This window comes from Microcaecilia unicolor, chromosome 4 (assembly GCF_901765095.1).
Source record: "Microcaecilia unicolor chromosome 4, aMicUni1.1, whole genome shotgun sequence".
In the NCBI taxonomy this organism is placed as follows: Eukaryota; Metazoa; Chordata; class Amphibia; order Gymnophiona; family Siphonopidae; genus Microcaecilia; species Microcaecilia unicolor.
Window position 1 is genome coordinate 205,917,389 of NC_044034.1, and position 20,491 is coordinate 205,937,879.

At 47.1% G+C, this 20,491-nt stretch overlaps 1 protein-coding gene across 10 annotated transcripts in view; it reads left to right on the forward strand.

Annotated features, from left to right (window-relative positions):
* TKFC (triokinase and FMN cyclase) overlaps positions 1-20,491 on the forward strand; it is a 262,264-nt gene that overhangs the window by 91,755 nt on the left and 150,018 nt on the right. For all 10 annotated transcript variants that reach the window (XM_030201156.1, XM_030201154.1, XM_030201157.1 and 7 more), the window contains exons 3-7: positions 2,185-2,374; positions 2,544-2,654; positions 2,746-2,927; positions 15,603-15,681; positions 18,486-18,575. In XM_030201156.1, coding sequence (XP_030057016.1) covers positions 2,185-2,374; positions 2,544-2,654; positions 2,746-2,927; positions 15,603-15,681; positions 18,486-18,575 — 652 coding nt within the window. The remainder of the gene's footprint in view (positions 1-2,184; positions 2,375-2,543; positions 2,655-2,745; positions 2,928-15,602; positions 15,682-18,485; positions 18,576-20,491) is intronic.

A 20,491-nucleotide genomic window follows, 5' to 3' on the forward strand; every position in this document is an offset into this window, starting at 1 on the left:
TCTGTGTCAGAAGTCTCAAGCAAACGGGATACGTCTAATGGGTTTTCCAAATTTTGATTCGGTTCCTTTCCTGGTATATAATATGCTAAGGTAAATGGGGGCAAATTATGTTCTGGTATATTCAGGATTTCTCGCATATATCGTTTTAACATGTCAAGAGGAGTAACAGTCATAATCCTAGGAAAGTTAACAAATCTTAGATTATGATTTTTGGTATAATTGTCAAACATTTCAGTTTTTCTCCTAAGATTTGTTAAATCATTTGTCATCAACATTTGTACTGATTCCAGTTTCATAACTCTTTGTTCCATTTTCTCTCCTTTATCTTCAATAAGTTTAGTCTTTTCCTCTATCTCTTGTATAGCAGTTTCCAATAAATTTACTTTAGGTACAGTCTCATTAATTTGCTTCAAAAAAGTCTGTCCCAGATTAGAAACCAAATCCCATAAAGCGTCGAGTGTAACCTCTTTTGGCTTGACTACTAACTCAACTGGAATCGCAAACCTTTCAGAAGACTTTACAGGTGGCTTATCCTGACCCTCGGTTCCTGCCTCCTCAGTTCGTGGCGGTCTCACAGGCTCAAGGCCCTCCATTCCTCTCTCTGTTAGAAACGAACCTTCAACTCGGCGTTCTTCCGATGCAGGTACTTTTTCTGTCCCTAGAGGGCTCACAATCTAAGTCTTAGTACCTGGAGCAAACGAGACCTCATTTAGAATATTGTGTACAGTTCTGCAGACCACACCTTCAAAGAGATATAAACAGGATGCAGTCGGTCCAGAGGGTTAGTGGTCTTCGTCATAAAGCGTATAGAGACAGACTTAAAGATCTCAATATGTATTCTTTGGAAGAAAAGCAGAAGAAGGGAGATATAATAGAGACATTTAGATACCTATGCTGCATAAATGCACAGGAGTCAAGTCTCTTTCTTTTGAAAGGAAGCTCTGGAATGAGGGAGCATAGGATGAAGGAGAAAGGGAATAGACTCAGAAGTAACCTGGCCTTCCGGTGGAAGTGGTAGAGATGAAAACAGTATTTCAATTCAAGAGAACTTGGGACAAGTACACAGGATCTCTAAGGGAGTGATAGGGAGAGTAGATGGCATGGATGGGCAGTCTGGATAGCCCATATGGTCTTCGCCTATATTTTTCTGTTTCTATGGGCCCTGGAGTTCTGCTACAGTTGGCAGGGATTCTGTGGAGAGTTAGTCAATAGAAATAGAATAAAACATAGAAAATAAAATAAAATGATACCTGTTTTATTGGGCTAACTTAATACATTTTTTGATTAGCTTTCGAAGGTAGCCCTTCTTCGTCAGATCAGAAATAAGCAAATTTTGATAAGTAACAGCATATGTAAGTGAAACATCAAAGTGTTTCAGTGACAGTCTGAAAGGATGAGGGAGGGGTGAGCTAGGTGAGAAACAGAGAGGGCTGGGAGGATGGGGGACAGGGAGCTATGCATGGTGATCAGAGGGTGTCAAAGCAGTGAAATTTCATGGTTTATAATGGGCTAGAAAACCCAGATCGTTAAGTCCTGTCTGGTGGGTGTCAAAATATTTAATCATTTTGACTTCAAAGGTCTTGCGTTCCTGTATTGTTTTAAAGTTTCCTTTAAGTATTCTCACTATGAAATCATTAGTACAGTGTTCTGGTTTTGTAAAGTGCTGTCCCACAGAGGTAACATCCTGTTTTGCACTGGCATTTTTCATATGTCTATGTAAATTAAATCTCTTCTTCAGCATCTGGCTTGTTTCTCCAATATAGCACCCTTCGTCACATTTTTTACACTGGATGACATATACTACATTGGAAGATGAGCATGTGAAGGATTCCTTTGTGTTGAATATTTTTCCTTTGTGAATGACTGTGGGGTCTTGTGAAATGTTTTGGCATAGTTTGCAGCTGGATATATTGCAAGGATGTGTACCATTCTCTTCTTTTTGGGTCTCTGTTGAGAGCTGGCTTCTCACTAGCTTGTGTTTTAAATTGGGTGGCTGTCGGAAGGCCAGCACTGGTGGGGATGGGAATATCTCTTTCAGTAATTCATCCTCCTGGAGTAGTGGCTGTGGAAAGTTATAATCTCTATTATTTATCCTGGGTGTTTCAAGATAGCCTTTACACTATGCTTGGAAAATGGGGTGAATTTTCACTGTCCATTTTCTTTTTTTTTTGTCCCTGACCTCAGGTCTACAAGAAACTTGTGAATTCTGTGCCGCACTGTGTGGATGATGCACTTAGTGGGATAGTGTCCTGCCATCCCTCTGTCCGGATTCTGCAGGGACATCGGGTGGTTCTGAGAGCAGACTTGGACCAGATCAAAGGAAAAGTAGCTCTTCTCTCTGGAGGGGGCTCTGGACATGAACCTGCACATGCAGGTAAATCTGAAAAATGGCAATGAACACCCAAGAGGTGGGTGTCAAAGGCAACACTGCTGGAAGTGAATGAAAAGGAGTTCTTTTTCTTTGGTAAAGCCTAGTTACTAGCTCATACATCTGGAATTTTTCCTGATTCTCCCATCTTTTCCCTCTCGCTTTGTCTCTGAAGGTTATGTCGGGAAGGGAATGCTTACAGGGGCAATAGCTGGAGCAGTCTTTACTTCTCCTCCAGTGGGCAGTATTTTGGCAGCAGTTCGTACAGTGGCCCAAGCAGGTTCAGGTATGCATGCACATCCTTCTCCATATAGCAGATTTTACATCTGTGGAGTTGTCTTCTGATACAGTAATTCTCCATTTACTATCTCCTGCAGTTGGAACCCTCCTGATTGTGAAGAACTACACAGGGGACCGGCTGAACTTTGGCCTGGCTCTGGAGAGGGCCAGGGCAGAGGGGTTAGATGTGCAGATGGTGACTGTTGCTGATGACTGCGCTTTTGCAGCACAGAAGAAAGCTGGAAGAAGAGGATTATGTGGCACTGTGCTTATCCATAAAGTAAGCAACATTCTTGATGTGGATACTTGTATCAGACATTTAATCACATTTAAGCTAGATAATGGGCCATGCTCAAGCCTACTGGTATTGCTTAGGACCTACCCTTGCTTTCTGCTTAGGGATCAGTGAAGAACAAAGCCTTTGCTTTCTGGGAGGATTGATTCCTGGATCTGTAGATGCTGGAGTTACAACCTTTTATTGTATTTTCCCTTTTATAGCTCACTTTTCCAAATATGCTTAAAGCAGTAAAAAAGAAAGGATGAGGCTATTCTTTATTCATTGCCTTGTTGTTCAGTCAAAGGGCATTTAATGAAATTAATAAACATTAAATTATGAGTTTACTTTATAAGGAGACACCTAGTTAAAGCACCATTTAGGGTGTCTATATGATGCCTACAGTATTTTATAAAGACAAATAGGCGCCTACTTTTCCTTTGTAAAACACTAACGTAAGTGGTAGTTGCAGACAGTTACACCCGCTCTCAATCTGGTGTAGATGTCTGCGCCAATATTTGTCAAGTATGTGTGTGAATTATTCTATAATTTACATGCATACTTGTGCGCTGTGCCAAACTGTACTCCTATGCATGTTCACCCACAAAGTATATGCTACCATTTAAAACCTTTTTTTTTTTTTTGCACTGGTGAGTGAGTATTTTGTAAGAGGACATTTATGCTGGCCCCAACCTAGAACCTTTTCTTTTAGAAAATTATTACTTCCTCAGCAACCCTCCAGACCGGTCAAGACGCATGGGTTATGTACTCCTACCAGCAGAGGGAGACTGAGAAAACACTGAACTTTGAACACTGCCTATATAACCTGTGCAGTCCTTCCACTAACTAGTATTTTCTCAGTCTCAGCAGAGGTAGCAGTACATCCTGTGCAGTCTGCAATGGTCTGGTGAGGTAGTTTATTGATAGAGACAGGATTTGGTCCGTTTGAGGACAAGGAGAGGGTTCCTGCTCTTCCTTTATTATTTCAGTTCCCTGTACGTGTGTTAAAAAAAAAAAAAAAGTTTTGTGCTTCGGGGCTCTGGGTCCGGTGGGGCTCACTATTCCCCTTGGGGTGTCACACCTGCTAGTCGGGTCCCTCCCCCGGTGCTGCTCTCTCCCTCTCTGAGGCTGGCAGCCTTGTGCCTCGGCTGCTTTCTGAGTACTGCAGCCTTGAGTGCCCTACAATCAGCAGCTGCCATATTGTGCTCTATATCCATCAGGATAGTTGATATTTTGGTTCTACTTACCTGTGCTGAGAGGGAGAGCAGCGCGATCTTTGTGTTTATTGGTTTTAAGGAAGCAGGTCGTCGTTGGCGCAGCGCTGTGTTTTTCGTGGCTTTTCGAGGGCACTATGGCGGGCAAGCTTCTCCGTTGCCGTGCGTGTTCCCGACACGGCATAGAGACACCGGGAGGGCCGTGCCGTCTCTGCGGTGAGCCGAAACAGCTGTCCGCGGCTCCTCCGGTGTTGTCAGCGGAAGGGGCAGTGTGCGCTGCTTCTCCTCTGCCTGCGGTTTCGCAAGAGGGAGCGTCGGCGGGAACGAGCGCCATGATGGCTCCGGCGCGGGCTACAGAAGCGGCGGTTTCGGCGGGAACGGCCACCATTTTGACTCCGGCGCGTTCAGCGGAGGCGGCGGTTTTTGGGCCTGTTTCCCCTATGTTGGTTCAAAAGGGGCCGTCTGAAAGCACAGGAGGAGTTGGTTTTCCCCCTGATTTTGTGTGGACGCTGTATCAAGCATGGAAATCGGGCCCCCCCCCCCAGTTGGAGGACAGGGGTAGCTCCATGCCCGCTAAAAAATTCCGTGTAGAGTGGGTTGATGAGGGGGATTGTTTTTCTCTCAGGGATTCTGAAGGGCACCTCAGTGATTTTGGAGAATCTGAGGGCTTCGAGGGTGCTCAGGAGCCGGAATGTTCCGTTTCTGGTGAGAATCCCTTTGTGGTCAGAATTTTTCATAGGGATGAGCTTACGGAGCTCATTGATCAGGTGACTTCCACTCTGAGGTTTGAACAGACAGAAGCCCCCTTGGGAGAGGCAGGTCAGGTGGACCCTTTAGTGAAAGGTATTCAACGCAAAGCGCGGTCCTTCCCCATGAATAAGGATCTCAGGGAGATGATTTCTCAGGAGTGGAGTGCCCCAGACGCTCCTTGTAGGGTGTCTAAGGCAATGGCGAGGCTCTATCCTCTGCCGCAGGAGGATAGAGACTCCTTTAAGGCTCCCACGGTGGATACAGTGGTTACGGCATTCACCAAGGCTACGGCTATCCCGGTGGATGGCGGGACCGCGCTCCGAGATCCCCAGGACAGGAGGTTGGAATCTTTCCTTAAGCGTAGCTTTGATTTGTCGGCCCTAGCCCTCCAGGCTTCGGTCTGTGGGGGTTTAGTGGCTCGAGCCTGCTTTCGCTGGGCCAAGAAGCTCCTCGACGATTCAGTAGAAGTCGGTTCTTCAGGGGTTCAGGAATTGGCTAAGTTAGAGATGGGCTCGTCCTTCCTGTCTGATGCCCTGTACGATTTGTTTAGGGCTTCAGCCAAGAATATGGCCCTGGTGGTAGGAGCGCGTAGGGCCCTTTGGTTGCGAGGATGGGTCGCAGATGCGGCCTCTAAGGCCAAATTGTGTTCTCTTCCATTTAAGGGTTCTATGCTCTTTGGAGAAGACTTGGATAAGTTGGTGCGGGGCCTTACTGATGCTAAGGTTCCTCGTCTTCCGGAGTTTCGTCTCAAAGCCAGTTCCAGAGGTATCTCCGCACGTGGTCTGTTTAAAGAAGCTCAGCAGTATAGGCCGGGAAGGATTAGTGGAACTTCTAGAGGTCGTTTTTTCCAGCGCACCCAGTCCTTTCGAGGAGGTCGCCGTGGAGGCCGTGACTTCTCGGGGGGATCAGGTGCGGCCCGTAATTCCCAATGAAGGTGTGCGGGTTCAGTCTCTGGTACGTGTGGGGGCTCGGCTGAGCCAGTTTTACCAGAGCTGGACCAAGATCACGTCAGACCAGTGGGTGCTCGAAGTGGTGAGAGAGGGTTATGCGCTAGAGTTCGAAAGTGCAGTACCCGAAGTTTTTATAGAGTCCCCTTGTCATTCGCGGGCCAAGCGGGCGGCAGTGCAGGAGACTTTGCGGTGTCTCCTCAGTCTGGGAGCAGTAGTGTCGGTTCCTCCCCCTCAGCAACGTTCGGGCTGTTATTCGATCTATTTTGTTTTAAAGAAAATGGAAGGTTCCTTTTGACCTATTTTAGATCTCAAGAGGGTCAATGCGGCACTAAAGGTTCCGTCCTTTCGCATGGAGACTCTGCGGTCAGTCATTGTGGCGGTTCGGCAGGGCGAGTTCCTGACTTCCCTGGATTTGACAGAGGCTTACCTTCACATTCCCATTCGTCCGTCGCATCAGCGTTTTCTTCGATTTGCTGTGTTAGGGAAGCATTTTCAGTTTTGTGCGCTGCCCTTCGGTCTCGCGACAGCCCCTCGCACCTTTTCCAAAGTCATGGTGGTGGTAGCGTCGGCGCTGCGTCAGCAGGGGATTCTAGTGCATCCGTATTTAGATGCTGGCTGATTCGGGCCAAGTCGAGAGCGGAGAGCGTAGCGGCTACTGCTCGAGTGGTGGAGGTGCTGGAATCTCTTGGTTGGGTAGTGAACCGCAGCAAGAGCCATCTAGTTCCGGCTCAGTCTCTGGAATATCTGGGGGTGCGTTTCGAGACAGGCGACGGTCGAGTGTTTTTGCCTTCTCTTCGGATTCGCAACCTGCAGGATCGCATTCGTCTTTTTCTTGCGGAATCTCTTCCGACGGCGCTGGATTATCTGCAGGTGCTGGGAATGAGGGTGGCGACAATAGAGGTGGTGCCCTGGGCCAGGGCTCACATGCGGCTGTTGCAGACAGCTCTGCTCAGTCGGTGGTCTCCGCAATCGCAGGATTTAGAGGTGCGCTTGCCCCTGAGTGCAACCCCCCGTCTCAGTCTCTGCTGGTGGCTCAACACGCGCAACCTGGAAAAGGGCATGCCTTTTGAACCCCCAGAGTGAGTAGTCCTCACCACAGACGCCAGCCTGTCAGGATAGGGGGCTCACTGTCTCGGCCAAGTAGCGCAAGGCCGCTGGTCCTCGGAGGAAGCTCAGTGGTCCATCAACCGGTTGGAGACCCGGGCCATTCGATTGGCGCTTCAGTCCTTCCAGTCTCTGCTCCTAGCCAGGGCGGTCAGGGTGCTATGCGACAATGCCACAGCCGTAGCGTACGTCAACCGACAGGGAGGCACAAAGAGTCGCGCGGTCGCGGAGGAAGCGGCTCAGTTGTGCCAATGGGCGGAAGTCCATCTTAAGGCTCTGTCGGCGACCCACGTAGCAGGGGTGGACAACGTGGACGCGGATTTTCTGAGCAGAAATACCCTAGATCCCGGCGAATGGTCTCTTCATCGATCGGTCTTGTTAATATATGGCCTAGCTTTGGATCTACCACTGGAATAGTGAGGGCCAAAGCTATGAAGCCTACAATAAATGAAGAAGTACCGACTAGGCCAAATAACAAGTACATGATTTAATATTTCAGAATCTGTAAAAAGCAGGTCTGAACAATGAGTCCTGACACAAACTGGTACAACTGTCACTTTAAATCAGATGAACAAAATGGAGTCTATTAGTTTTGTATAGAAGGCTACAGAGGTTATACAGAGTTCTTAAGATGGTGTGAAAAGTATTGCGACACAGACAGATGTGGAACTGTTATCTCAACGCTTCCCAAAACATGCTGATAAGACTGTGTGGGAAAGTATCATCTCAGAAATTGAGAGCTAGGTACCTCACCATAGACTTCTATGGAGAGGTTTGTGTATAAAAGAGGGGACAAATTGCCATAGCTTTGGAATTTTCCCCAACGCTTCTGTCAGACGGCAGGGCTCTGTCCGGTCGTACCCAGAATCTGTCTGCTGATTGTACCTGATTAAAGTCTGATGTCTGTATTTGTACCAACTTGAAGACTTGTCCTTGGGTAAGAAATAAAATGTATCTATCTATTTAAACCTATCTCTGTCTTTATTCTATCTTCTCTTTACCTTACATTTAGCTTACAAGGCACATCACATACACTCAGTCTCTGGAGAAACTTAGACAGATTTTTATTAGGCATTATCTGGGAACATAAATGGCCCAGAGTATACCTAGATCCAGGAAGACTGAAAGCAGTAGTTATGGGAATTAGAATTCGATTACAGCCCCTAATGCAAACCCAGAGTAGACCTCCTGAGATTGGGTGACAATGGAGGTTGGAGAAACCATACAGAACCTGTTATGTGAAATAGGTATCTTTAGTCCCCCGTGTGATCTGGAGTCAGAAAGAGGTCCAAGAGGGGGAAATTAAAACAGTGGTGACCAGCCGTACGCTGACCGTTCACTCTATCCTCCTTTCTCTTCTTTTGAACGCAAGAGGGGATACTTATATTGTGCGTTCAAATGTTCTATGTTATCTTTCTATCACTTTTTTCTCTTTTTCTTTCACCCTTCAGGGGTATTGGGCACCAATGTTCTGTCTGTCCTCACCCCTACTTTAAATACTCTTTTATTCTTCTGTCTTTTTACTTCCTTCCCTGAATGTCTTCATGCCTTGCACTGACCTAACACACCTGCTTCTCTGCCCTTGTCTACGCTGATCTCTATTTGTGGTCAAACCTTCATTTCTGTCTTTCTATATTCTGTTCTGTTTTTTCTCACCTTTTTTTTTCCATGAATTCTCATGTAATAACAGTCTTCAATCGCATTGTGGCGGTATGGGGTCTGCCAGTGATGGATCTCATGGCGACAGCGGGAAATGCGTGAGTACAGCGGTTCTACAGTCGCAGACGGGATCCTTGGTCAGAAGGAATAGACGCCCTTCTGCTGCCATGGCCGCAGGGGCTTCTGTATGTCTTTCCTCCGTGGCCGTTAGTCGGAAGGATAGTTCAGCGCATCGAACGTCACTCGGGGCGGGTGATTCTGATAGCTCCAAATTGGCCCCGTCGTCCGTGGTTCGGAGATCTGGTGTGTCTGGCGGTAGCAGAACCTCTTCCGCTAACAGAGACTGTATTGTTGTGTCAAGGCCCGATTGTGCTGCCGGACCCGTCTCCATTCTCTCTTATGGCCTGGCTCTTGAAAGGCACAGGTTGAAGAAGAAGGGTTTTTCTTCTCGGGTCATTGCTACAATGTTAAGTTCCCACAAACAGTCCACATCCCTGGCGTTTGTTCAGGTCTGGAGACTTTTTGAGCACTGGTGTCGAGATCGGGAGGTGAGGCCACTGCGTTCCTCGGTCCTGGAGGTGTTGGAATTTTTGCAGGATGGTTTGGACAGGGGTTTGGCTTTGTCTACTCTGAAGGTGCAGGTAGCGGCTTTATCTTCTTTTCGTGGAAGGATTCAGGGAAAGTCTTTAGCTTCTGCACCGGACGTAGTACGTTTTCTGAAGGGTGTTAAGTTGCTTCAGCCTCCCTGTCGTCGGTTGGTTCCTCCGTGGGATTTGAATCTTGTTTTAGAAGCTTTGGTCAGGCCTCCATTCGAGCCTCTGGTCTCGGCTACGGTCAAAGATTTGTCCTTGAAAACGGTGTTCTTGGTAGCTATTACATCAGCGCGTAGGGTGTCTGAACTTCATGCTCTGTCTTGTAGGGCTCCTTTCTTATCCTTTTCCAAGGAGAGGGTTACCTTGAGGCCAGTGCCCTCCTTTTTGCCCAAGGTAGTTTCGGAATTTCATGTGAATCAGACCATTTCTTTGCTTGTTTTAGGGAGTTTGGCGGGGGACTTGGAGCAGCAGCGGCTTGCTAAGTTAGATGTGAAGCGAGCTTTGTGGTGTTATCTGTCTAGAACTCGGGAGTTCAGAGCCTCGGATCGGCTGTTCGTTCTTTATGGCGGTCCAAAGAAGGGGGCTGCGGCTTCAAAGGCCACCATAGCCAGGTGGTTGAAGGAGGCGATTTCGTCTGCTTACGTCTTGAAGGGACGGTCAGTACCTAAGGTCTTTTCAGCTCATTCCACCAGGGGAGTAGCGGCCTCTTAGGCGGAAAGTAGCATGATCCCTCCGCTAGATATTTGTCGGGTGGCGGTCTGGTCCTCTTTGCATTCGTTTGTCAAGCATTATAGGATTGATGTTCATGCAAAGGAAGAAGCGAGTTTCGGGGCAGCTGTTTTGTCCTCTGGCCTCCGAGGTTCCCGCCCGTAAGTGGTTACTGCTTTGGTACGTCCCAAGCGTCTTGACCGGTCTGGAGGGTTGCTGAGGAAGGTGAAATTAGATCTTACCTGCTAATTTTCTTTCCTCTAGACCCTCCAGACCGGTCAAGGGCCCACCCAGTATGTTCTTTCGGCCAGAAGGGATTCTTTCAATATAGGGTTGCGTCTGGCAGCTGATGACTGTTGTTCAAGTAATTTCAGATGCCTTGATCCAGCTTCTGTTCTGGTTTGGCTCTGTTCCAGGTTTGGCTTGTTCTGTGGCCTGCCTGTGGAAGCACATGTAAGATGTGGGAATTATTATTATTTTTTTTTTTTAAATATTTTTTATTAGCAAGAGAAACGTACAAACATCCGAAAGTTCTCCACATAGCAATGACACATATTATCACTCGAGTGCTTTACATTTAAAAATAATAATAATAGTGATATGTTACATCGCAAACCAATAGTGGCACAAACAATCAAATGACATGTTCTATCTCATCGCTGTGTGCACATCCCTCTCTAATTTTCATCTTTTCTCCCCCCCCTTCCACCCATGCCCCCCCTCCCTCCCCTACAGAACCAAGACCTGAGTGTCTAAGGTACAGAACGTTCCTGTCACCATGATTGGTTGTACCGAATGAGTTATGTTGTTGTGCAGTGGTTCCCTTGAACCTTTATTCCTTTGAATATCAATCATTAAACATTAACCCCTAGAGGCTTTCCCAGGGGGCAGCTGTGTCAGTTTCGCAAAGCTGTTTCTCCAAAGAGAGCGGCCCTGTGGAGGCCTATCCCATGGGAATTCAAACTGGCCTCCCCCTTCCCAGCCTGCCATTTGCTTCATGCTACGGTGCCACTGCGTAAGAGGAGGAGGGATTTCGTTCGCCCAATACTGTAGGATGATTTTTTTCGCTAGGATCAGCGCCAGTAAAACAAAACGGCATTGATACAGGTTCAGTTCCTGTGTGACCAAATCTGAATCCAAGCCCATTAATAGGACTCTATAATTCCATTCTATAGGTTGTGCTAGCACATCGTCCAGATGCCCCAACACACCGTTCCAGAACGTCCGCAATGCCGAACACTCTAGAAATTGGTGCGTCAGGGTACCTTTGTGGTTTACACATCTATTACAGTCGTCTGATGCCCATAGTCCCATGGCCTTTCCCCTACTCCTAGTAAGATACACCCGGTGCAGGATCTTCAACTGAGTTTCGTGACAGCTCACATTGGGGGTTACTTTGTAGGCCAATTCAAAGCATCTCTTAATCTCCCTTGCCGACACCGCGCTGCCCACCCCTGAGCTCCACCTGGCGGCCAACGTGTCCACATAATTGGTTGGCCTCCATGTTTTACCCACTTGGTACCAGACTGAAAGCTTATTGCGTTCCGGGGGCAGTTGCTTGAACACTACATCTAGTGCGGTAAAGGATGGGAGTTTATTACTCTTCTTTTTCAAGGATGACACATAGTGCCTGATTTGTAAATAAGAAAAAAATAAATGTTGTGGGATATTCCATTTAGCCTGACACTCTGCGAAAGATAGAATGTGGGATCCCCCTTCTTCTAGCACCTGCCCTACATATCTACAACCTTTCTGCTCCCATTCCTTAAAATATCGAGATCCCCTCCCTGCGGGAAAGTCAGGATTATCTAGAAATTCTATGAATGGAGAGGGACCTACTGCTTCCCCCACCCTCTGTCGCCACCAATCCCATGCCATGCGTAATGGCAATAAAAGAGGAGAGATCTGTATCTGTGATCTCCTACCATGTAAGGTGTTAAATACCGACCAAGGGTGGGCTGCGAATTTCCACACCCGTGGCGGTGCATATTTGAAGCAACCCGTGTGTATTTCGTGAATCCATCTAAGGAGCGCTGCAACATTGTAAAGACGGAGATCCGGTAAGTTGACTCCCCCTTCCTTTCTGTCCCGGACCAGCTTGCCATAACCTATCCTAGCCCTTCGCCCCCCCCAAATGAAGGAGGTTATAGCTCCCCGGTATACCCTCTCATCCTTACTGTGAACCCATATTGGCAGCATCTGTAAGCAGTACAGTATCTTAGGGATAAGTACCATTTTGACAAGTGCCACTCGTCCCAAGAATGATACTGGTAGGTCTTTCCATTGATGGCACAATTTTCTTATCCCGTCCACCTTCTCGGCTACATTCTTTTTATACATGACCTTGTGATCTACGTGAAGGAAGACTCCCAAGTACTTCATCGGCCCCTTTGCCCAAGTTAACGGAAAGTCTGGACAGCATTGGCACTTACAGTTTTTGGATAGCGCCATAGCCTCTGATTTGTCAAAATTGATCCTGAGGCCGGAGAAGGAGCCAAACCGTTGGATCATGTCTATGAGGGTGGGGATACCACAAGTCGCCTCCCCTAAAAAGATTAACATATCGTCCGCAAAAAGATTTATTTTATATTCCTCCTTCCCTATCCGAATTCCTGTTAGTTCTTGGGACTGCCGAATTTTACTCGCCAGGGGTTCCAAGGCCAGTACAAATAGCATTGGAGATAAAGGGCATCCCTGGCGCGTGCCCCGGAGCAGTGGGAACGACTGCGACAAGGCGTTGTTTATCAAGATCTGTGCCGTCGGATTCCTGTATAGCGCTCTCGTCCCCCGCAGAAATTCCCCGTAGATGCCGAATTGGGGAAGCACCCAGAAAAGATATTCCCACAGTATCTTGTCAAAAGCTTTTTCTGCGTCTAGGCTGACAATAATATTATCTCCCGTCTTGCCTCCCTTATCCTGCAAGGCACTAATCGCTCTGAGGATGTTTGTGGACGCATATCTCCCCGGCACAAATCCCGTTTGGTCTCCATGTACCAAATGGGGAAGCACCTTCCCTAGCCTGGCGGCCATGATGCTGGCAAACAGCTTAATGTCTTGGTTTAGTAAAGATATAGGACGATAAGATCCCAGCACTTCTTTATCGCGCCCCGGCTTCGGCAGCACTATGATGGTGGCATGTGTCAAAGTCCCCGTGGGTTGCCCTTCCGTGCACAATGCCTCACATAGATCACTAAACGGCCCTGCTATCTTTCCTCCTAAAATCTTGTAAAATTCTGGCCCTATCCCATCAGGACCCGGCGCTTTGGCTAGTTTTAGCTTTTTGATGGCTGCTTGAATTTCCTCACCCGAGACTCTCTCATTCAACGCTTCTCTTTGGTCTTGAGAAAGTGTCGGGAGCTGAAGATTCTGGAAAAAGGCCTCCCTTTTACCCTCATCACAAGTCCCCTTATCATACAATGATTTGTAAAAATCCACAAACGCTGCCTGTATTTCTTCCTCCCTTTCTAGTTTTTGTCCCCCTCTATTTTTAATTTTAGTGATAAAATGTTTTGCAGATCTACTGCGTACCATGGATGCTAATAGACTCCCCGTTTTATTCCCCCACCTATGTAATTTATATTTGTATATTTGTATATCCCGCATTGCCCTTTTGTTCAACGTCTCGTTGATCTGGACTTTTGTTTCCTTAAAAGTGTCCTTTGCCCTCTCATCTCCTCTCATCATCGCTGCCCTAGCGTTCTGCAGTTTTGTGAGCTGGTCAAGGAGCACCCCCTCTCTTATCTTCCTAGTCCTAGCAGAATATTCAATGATTTTGCCCCTCAATACAGCCTTCCCTGCCTCCCATAGTACGACCGGATCATTTACAGAGTTTTTGTTATCCTCTAGAAAAAACTGCCATTCCTGTTGCAGATAGTCTCTAAATTCTTGCTCCTGGTACAGTGTTGGGTTCATTCGCCATCCCGCTTTACTCCTAGCCCCACCCAAGGCCACATCCACCCATACCAGGCTGTGATCTGATACCACGGCTATTTCAATCCCCGCCGCCTTGCTCACAGAAAAAAGGCCCTGTGTTAATAGGATACAATCCAGCCTTGCCTGACACCCGTGGACAGTGGAAAGGAAAGTATATTCTCTCTCGTCCGGGTGCAATACCCTCCACACATCCACAAGTCCCAGGTCCCTCTGTAGCAACCCTACGCCTCTGTCTTCTGCATCCTTAGGCCTCATCTTTGGTGGATTACAGTCAACTAGGGGATCTGCTGTGATGTTAAAGTCCCCTCCCACGATCAGTTTATATTCTTGTAGTGGAACCAGGGCTGCTATAAGTTTGAGAAAAAATTTTTGGGAGTAGATGTGGGAATTATGATATGCCCACGTACAGGGTTCTGGTTAGTTTTCTTTGTTTTCTGCTTTGTTTGAATTATACTGGTTAGTGGAAGGACTGCACAGGTTATATAGGCAGTGTTCAAAGTTCAGTGTTTTCTCAGTCTCCCTCTGCTGGTAGGAGTACATAACCCAAGCGTTGACCGGTCTGGAGGGTCTAGAGGAAAGAAAATTAGCAGGTAAGATCTAATTTCACCTTTCTTATCATCCTGCTAGACTAGTCCAGACAAGTGGGTTGTGCTCCCCAACCAGTAGATGGAGGTAGAGAACACTGACTTTCAGTGATGTCATCATTAGCATAAGGATTGGTGCATTCCTCAAACTTGTCAGTATTTTCTGTCTCCAGGAGATGGTTGCAGTCTGGATTGGTATAGCAGGATTTTTTGTGTCCTGACTCCCATTGGCACAGGCCGAAGCCCCTGTCACAGGCTCTTAGGGATTGGTCTACAGACCTTTGCCCCCCTAATAGAGCTGGTGGGGGAAAGGTCTCTCAAAAGTGATTATATTTATGGAGAAGGCGCATCTGCTATCAAAACATGCTGTCACTTTGAGAGTTCTTTTTTTTTTTTTTTTTTTTGAGAGTTCTTTTGTTCCACATGTTTTATGATTCTGTGAAGTTGACTGACTTGAACTAATTCAACCCCTGAGGTAAGCTCTTCATCTGAAACACGGCCCTTGTAGGGTTTTCTTCTTTGAGTCAGGTTTACCACTGGTGAATAAACTTTTGGACACTCTTTAACCATGGTTTGCCTTGGTTATTTGGTACAGTCCCACTTCCACCTTTGCTTTGTTTTTTGCAGCAGGACAGGCATTGGTTGACAGCCTCAATGCACTGAGTGGTGAATTGGGGCTAGGAAGTGCTGGATCTGAGTTCTTCATTGTTGCTATGGCTTTCCTGCCAGCTGAAACTGCAGTCATATTGTCTGCCAGCCATATGTCTCCTGCGTGTCTTTGTTGTGTTTAGGTATCTGCACTTATGCCAGTTTTGTGGCTGGTGTAACTGTGGGTGCCTAAATGTTAGGTGCACTGATACCAGGTTACGCCAGTATTGTATAATGAAGCTTAATTAACTAGGAACTGTTCTAGGATAGGATCCTACTGCACATCCTTGAGGTTCCTACATAGAGGCACCCAGTTGTAGAATTGCCTGTTACATATTTGTTTTATCAGATTGTAAGATGTGAGAGGAAGGGATTATATACTATGGGTGTGTCTGTGAAGCGCTGTGTACACCTGGCAGCACTAGGAAAATAAAAATATTACAGAAATTAAATTAACTATATTTCACTGGACAACATCACTGATTTTCTAATTCACTTAGCGATGAGCTGAATGATGACTCTCCTGTTATTGATGTAGATAGCAGGAGCACTGGCTGAGGCTGGAAAATCTCTGGACGAAATAGTGCGCAAAGTTACAGCCACTTTGGGAGTAATTGGTGAGTTCAAATTTCTCTGTTGAATCCCTGCTCATGGAAGTGGTCAGAGACCAGAAAGTTGGGCTCTGTGATAAGGATAAGACTAATGCATCACTTTTCATACAAGTACTAAGAGATCAGCCAGTGGTGGTGCTGAAACTGTACTGTTCAAATTCCTGAGGCCGGCTGTCTGGCTCTTGTAAAATGATTCCACAGAATGGGAGCAAGTGAGACCTCTGTGTGTCTCCCTTTCTGCAAGTACTCCGAGGAACATTGTGTGTATCTACTGGTGTTCCCTGCTTGTATTCAGATGATATTGGGAGGGTAGGGGGGCAGTGTGTGTATGTGACTACTGGTGTTACCTCTCCATATGCAAGTACTATGGGGTTAAACATGTCTTTCCATAACTGCAATTCAGAGAGGTCCTGGCGCTTGGGTTATGTACGCCTACCAGCAAATGAAGATTGTGAACAACTGACTTTGAAACTGTGCAGTTCCTGTCAGCCAGTATGTTCTCAGTCTCCAGCAGCTGGTGAACATGTAGCCTGGTCTGGTAGTCACAGGAGGAGGGAATTTCCAGATCAAGAAATAGAAGTACACTGGGAAGACTTGCCTAGCACTTAAAAAATAAAAAAACAGACAGAGAGAGACACACACACACATTTACCCTTTGGATGACTCTTGGCAGTGATTCTGGGCTGTTGGAGTGTTAGTCTCTTTGGGCCACATAGATCCCTGGGGTGTTACACTCAGATGGCCAGGTTTCTCCCCCCCCCCCCCCCCCCCACCTCCAGAAGGACTGTTTGTGTGTGGGCTTCGGAGGGGGGGGGGCCCTGTGGAGCCTTGAGCACCCATTTTCTTTTTGAATAGCCGACAGGTACACACACATGCACAACCTTCAGAGAACAGCTTTATTCCACTGTCAAGACATTTGTTGGGGAGCAGTTTGGTCCTCATTGCAGTCGATTGTGAGGCATTATCACCCTTTGGGGCTGGGGTGTTGAATTCCAGTCTCCAGGGGTTCCTGCCCTTAACTGGTACTGCTTTGGTACTTCTCAAGCATCTAGACCAGTCTGGAGTGCTGCTATGGAAGGAGAAATTAGGTCTTACCTGCTAATTTTCTTTCCTTTAGGCACTCCAGACCAGTCCAGAACCCTCCCTGTGAAGCTACAAAGTGGCTCATAATGCCTCATAAGGCAGTTAAGAAGGATTCTGTTGGTATATCTGGTTGTTATGTACATAGGTCTTCTGTTTTTTGGCATCTGTGGTTGTTCCCCTCCTCTCCCCCCCCCCCCCAAAAAAAGAGGAATATAGTGCCTGATAAATCAAGAGAACAGCAATTTGGGAGTTCCAAGGGTTATCTACTTTACTATTCAACATACTAGCTGGCAAGGAACTGCACAGGGATCTTATTCAGTTTCAAAGTTAGGTGTTCCCAGTCTCCATCTGCTGGTAGGTGTGCATAACCCAAGTATCTAGACTGGTCTGGAGTACCTAAACGAAAGCAGTTAAGCTCTAATTTCTCCTTACCCATAATGTCAGCATAGTAGATATGTTGGGGCTGGTGTGAGGTTTTCATGTATTTTTTGTTTGATAGTAATAAAGGGTTAAACTGAAAGAGGTCAGGAATTAGGGAAAGTGTTTGTAACCAGGAAATGTTAAAGGTTTTATTAAAGAGGGTGGGAACGGGAAGGTTTTGAATGGTGATATCATTTGTGAACCACTTTGATCATTTTCATTAACATGTAGGTGCTATATAAAAACTTGTATGTATGTATGTAGAAATAAATAAATAAATAAATAAATATATATATATATATAAAACATTTCTATTCCTGTATGCAGATACTATGCAAATCAACATGTGTGTGTGTGTGTGTGTGTCTCCCTCTCCCCCTGTCTATTAAGCATTCCTTTCCTCTCTGTAGATACTGAGGAGGTCAGTGTTTCTGTGTCTGTCCCTATATGCGAATAATATGGGGGTCAGTATGTGTGCTTGTCTATGCCTACCTACTAGTGTTCCCATCCTGTATGTAGGGGTTAATATGTGTGTATTTATGTGTCTTTCTGTCTCTCTTTGTATGAAAGTATCAGGGGATAAGTATGCATGTCGGTCTCACTGGTCTTTCATCCTCGTATGCAATACTGTGGAGATAAATATGTCTGTTCCTTTATGGTAACAAACAAAAATAGGAAAACTCCGCTTTACTTATAGAAATACAGCAGCAAAATCAGCGGATTCGCATGCTCCATTTTTGAGCTGACGGCAGGACCGGCAAGCAGACGTTACCACTTGCCATTTGAGCAGTGCTTTATGACAGGGCGTCCTTCCCCTGACGAAGCCACATTGGCGAAATGGGTCCGTTGGGGAGGCCCAAGTTTGATGCTGCTACGTTAAGTAGTTTTTTTGCACGGTATGCCCTTAATGGTTGGATGTAGCATTTTGTATCAAAAAATTATTTATAAAAATATACACTGGGAGGAGGTTGGGTAAGGACCAATGATTGAATCACGGTGACCGTTTTATGAGTAATCCCATTAATTTGGCTGATTGTCACCTGTCTGAGGTCTTTCTCCCCCCTTCCATTAATTTTTTGCTATCTTGCAATCTGTTTGATCAGATCCGCTGATTTTGCTGCTCTCTGTTCCTTTATACAAATACTGTGGGGGAGTCAGTGTGTGTGTTCTTTTTTTGTCTGGGTCTATCTACTAGTGTTCCCTTCCAGTGTGTAGGGGTCAGTATGTGTTTTTCTGTCTCTCCTCGTATGGAAGTACTAGGGAATCAATGTGCATGTCCCTCACTGGTGTGCCCTCTTTGTCTGTAGGTACCATGGGCGTGAGTCTGTCTCCCTGCAGTGTTCCTGGGTCTGGACCAACCTTTCATTTATCTTCAGATGAGCTGGAGCTGGGGCTGGGTGAGCAAGGGTTTCAGGATCCTAATCTTTGTGCATTTTGTCTGTCTGTGTCCCTCAATCAACAGTGCCTAATTTCTTTCAAGGCAGTCCTCAAAGCACTTCTGCAGATAACAGCTGCTGACTGGGATGGTGCCTCTGAATATCCTTACAAACTCTCTCCATTATCCCCCTGATTCTATAATCTTGCACTTAGAGGCAGATGCAGCAACCAAACGTAAAAAAATCTAAATCGTTAAAGTCCCTAACGATTTTAAAATAACGAAAAATGCACCAAAAAAAAAAGTCACACATGCTGAGATCGCTATTGAAACGTACAATGTATCAAAGAATCACAATACACATCGTTAATCGGCCCCCAAATCATGCGCAGAGCAGCCAAGCGTTATGTTAGCTGCTCTGCGCATGCCACAAACAGTCAAAACACAGTCAAATCACAAGCACATGGCTCCCAAATCAAAACAAAAATAAAAAAAAAGGGTCGGGAGGGGGCAAGGGCGCTCATCAGGAGCGTCCTGTACGGACGGCCTTGCCCCCCCCCCCCTGCTCCCCACTTTCCGCCGCTCCCCCCACCCCGAAAAAGCAAAATTCAAGCAGCCCTGCTCCCCACTTTCCGCCGCTCCCCCCACCCCGAAAAAGCAAAATTCGAGCAGCCCCTGCCCCCCTCCCTTCCTCACTACTCTCTCACCTCAGCTCCGCCTCCCGACATCCTCCGTCCTGTGCCCCGCCCCTTTTGGGGTCTTCGCCGCCATTCCCCTCCTCTATCGGGCCCCCCTCCCTCTTACCGGGCCCGTGCAGCGCCTCTCTCCTCTGTCCGAAGGCGCTGCACGGGCAAGAAGAAAGCCTGATGCCTGCCTTCGCCCAGCTTCGATGGCGTGTCTTTCTTCTGCTGGGCCCGCCCCTGTCTGACGTCGGTAACCTACGTAGGGGCGGGCCCAGCAGGAGAAAGACGCGCTATCGAAGCTGGGCGAAGGCAGGCATCAGGCTTTCTTCTTGCCCGTGCAGCGCCTTCGGACAGAGGAGAGAGGCGCTGCACGGGCCCGGTAAGAGGGAGGGGGGCCCGATGGAGGAGGGGAATGGCGGCGAAGACCCCAAAAGGGGGCGGGGCACAGGACGGAGGATGTCGGGAGGCGGAGCTGAGGTGAGAGAGTAGTGAGGAAGGGAGGGGGGCAGGGGCTGCTCGAATTTTGCTTTTTCGGGGTGGGGGGAGCGGCGGAAAGTGGGGAGCAGTGGGGGGGGGGGCAAGGCCGTCCGTACAGGACGCTCCTGATGAGCGCCCTTGCCCCCTCCCGATCCTTTTTTTATTTTTATTTATTTATGTTTTTCTGACGTCCTTTGGACCAATCACAGCGCTTTTAGCTCTGCTAATGCGCTGGGATTGGCTCAAAGTTTGTTTATTTTTTTACTTAATGATTTTTCCTGGCACAGAGCTGTCCTAACGAGTGGTCCAGACCTCTCGTTAGTTTTCCTGCTTTTTTCCTGCGTAAAGGCAATCGGAAAAGGTTAGTGCATGTCGTTTCAATGGGGTTTTCACACTAATTGCTCATCTCCATTCCGTTTTTGTTAGCTGCTGGCTTCCTCGGTAAAAGCCCTTTGATGCATGCAACGGATCAAATGTTCCTCGTTGGAGAGTCATTAAAGGCTCATTTAGCTTTAGTGCATCTGCCTCTTAGTGTGCAGAATTGTGCACACAGGTTATAGAATACTGCCAGTTACATGTGTAACTTAAGGTGCTAATTGGTGTTACTAAGCAATAATTGGAGTTAATTGGTACAGTGGCATACCTTGCTTGCGTGTCTCCCACCCCCGAGGCATGCCACACACCCCTTCCCCCAAAGCACATCATCCCCACCACCCTTCCTCCTAGTAAGGGAGTCCACAGAACAGTTGCGTGGCTGTCGACTCTGCCGGTCCCCTGC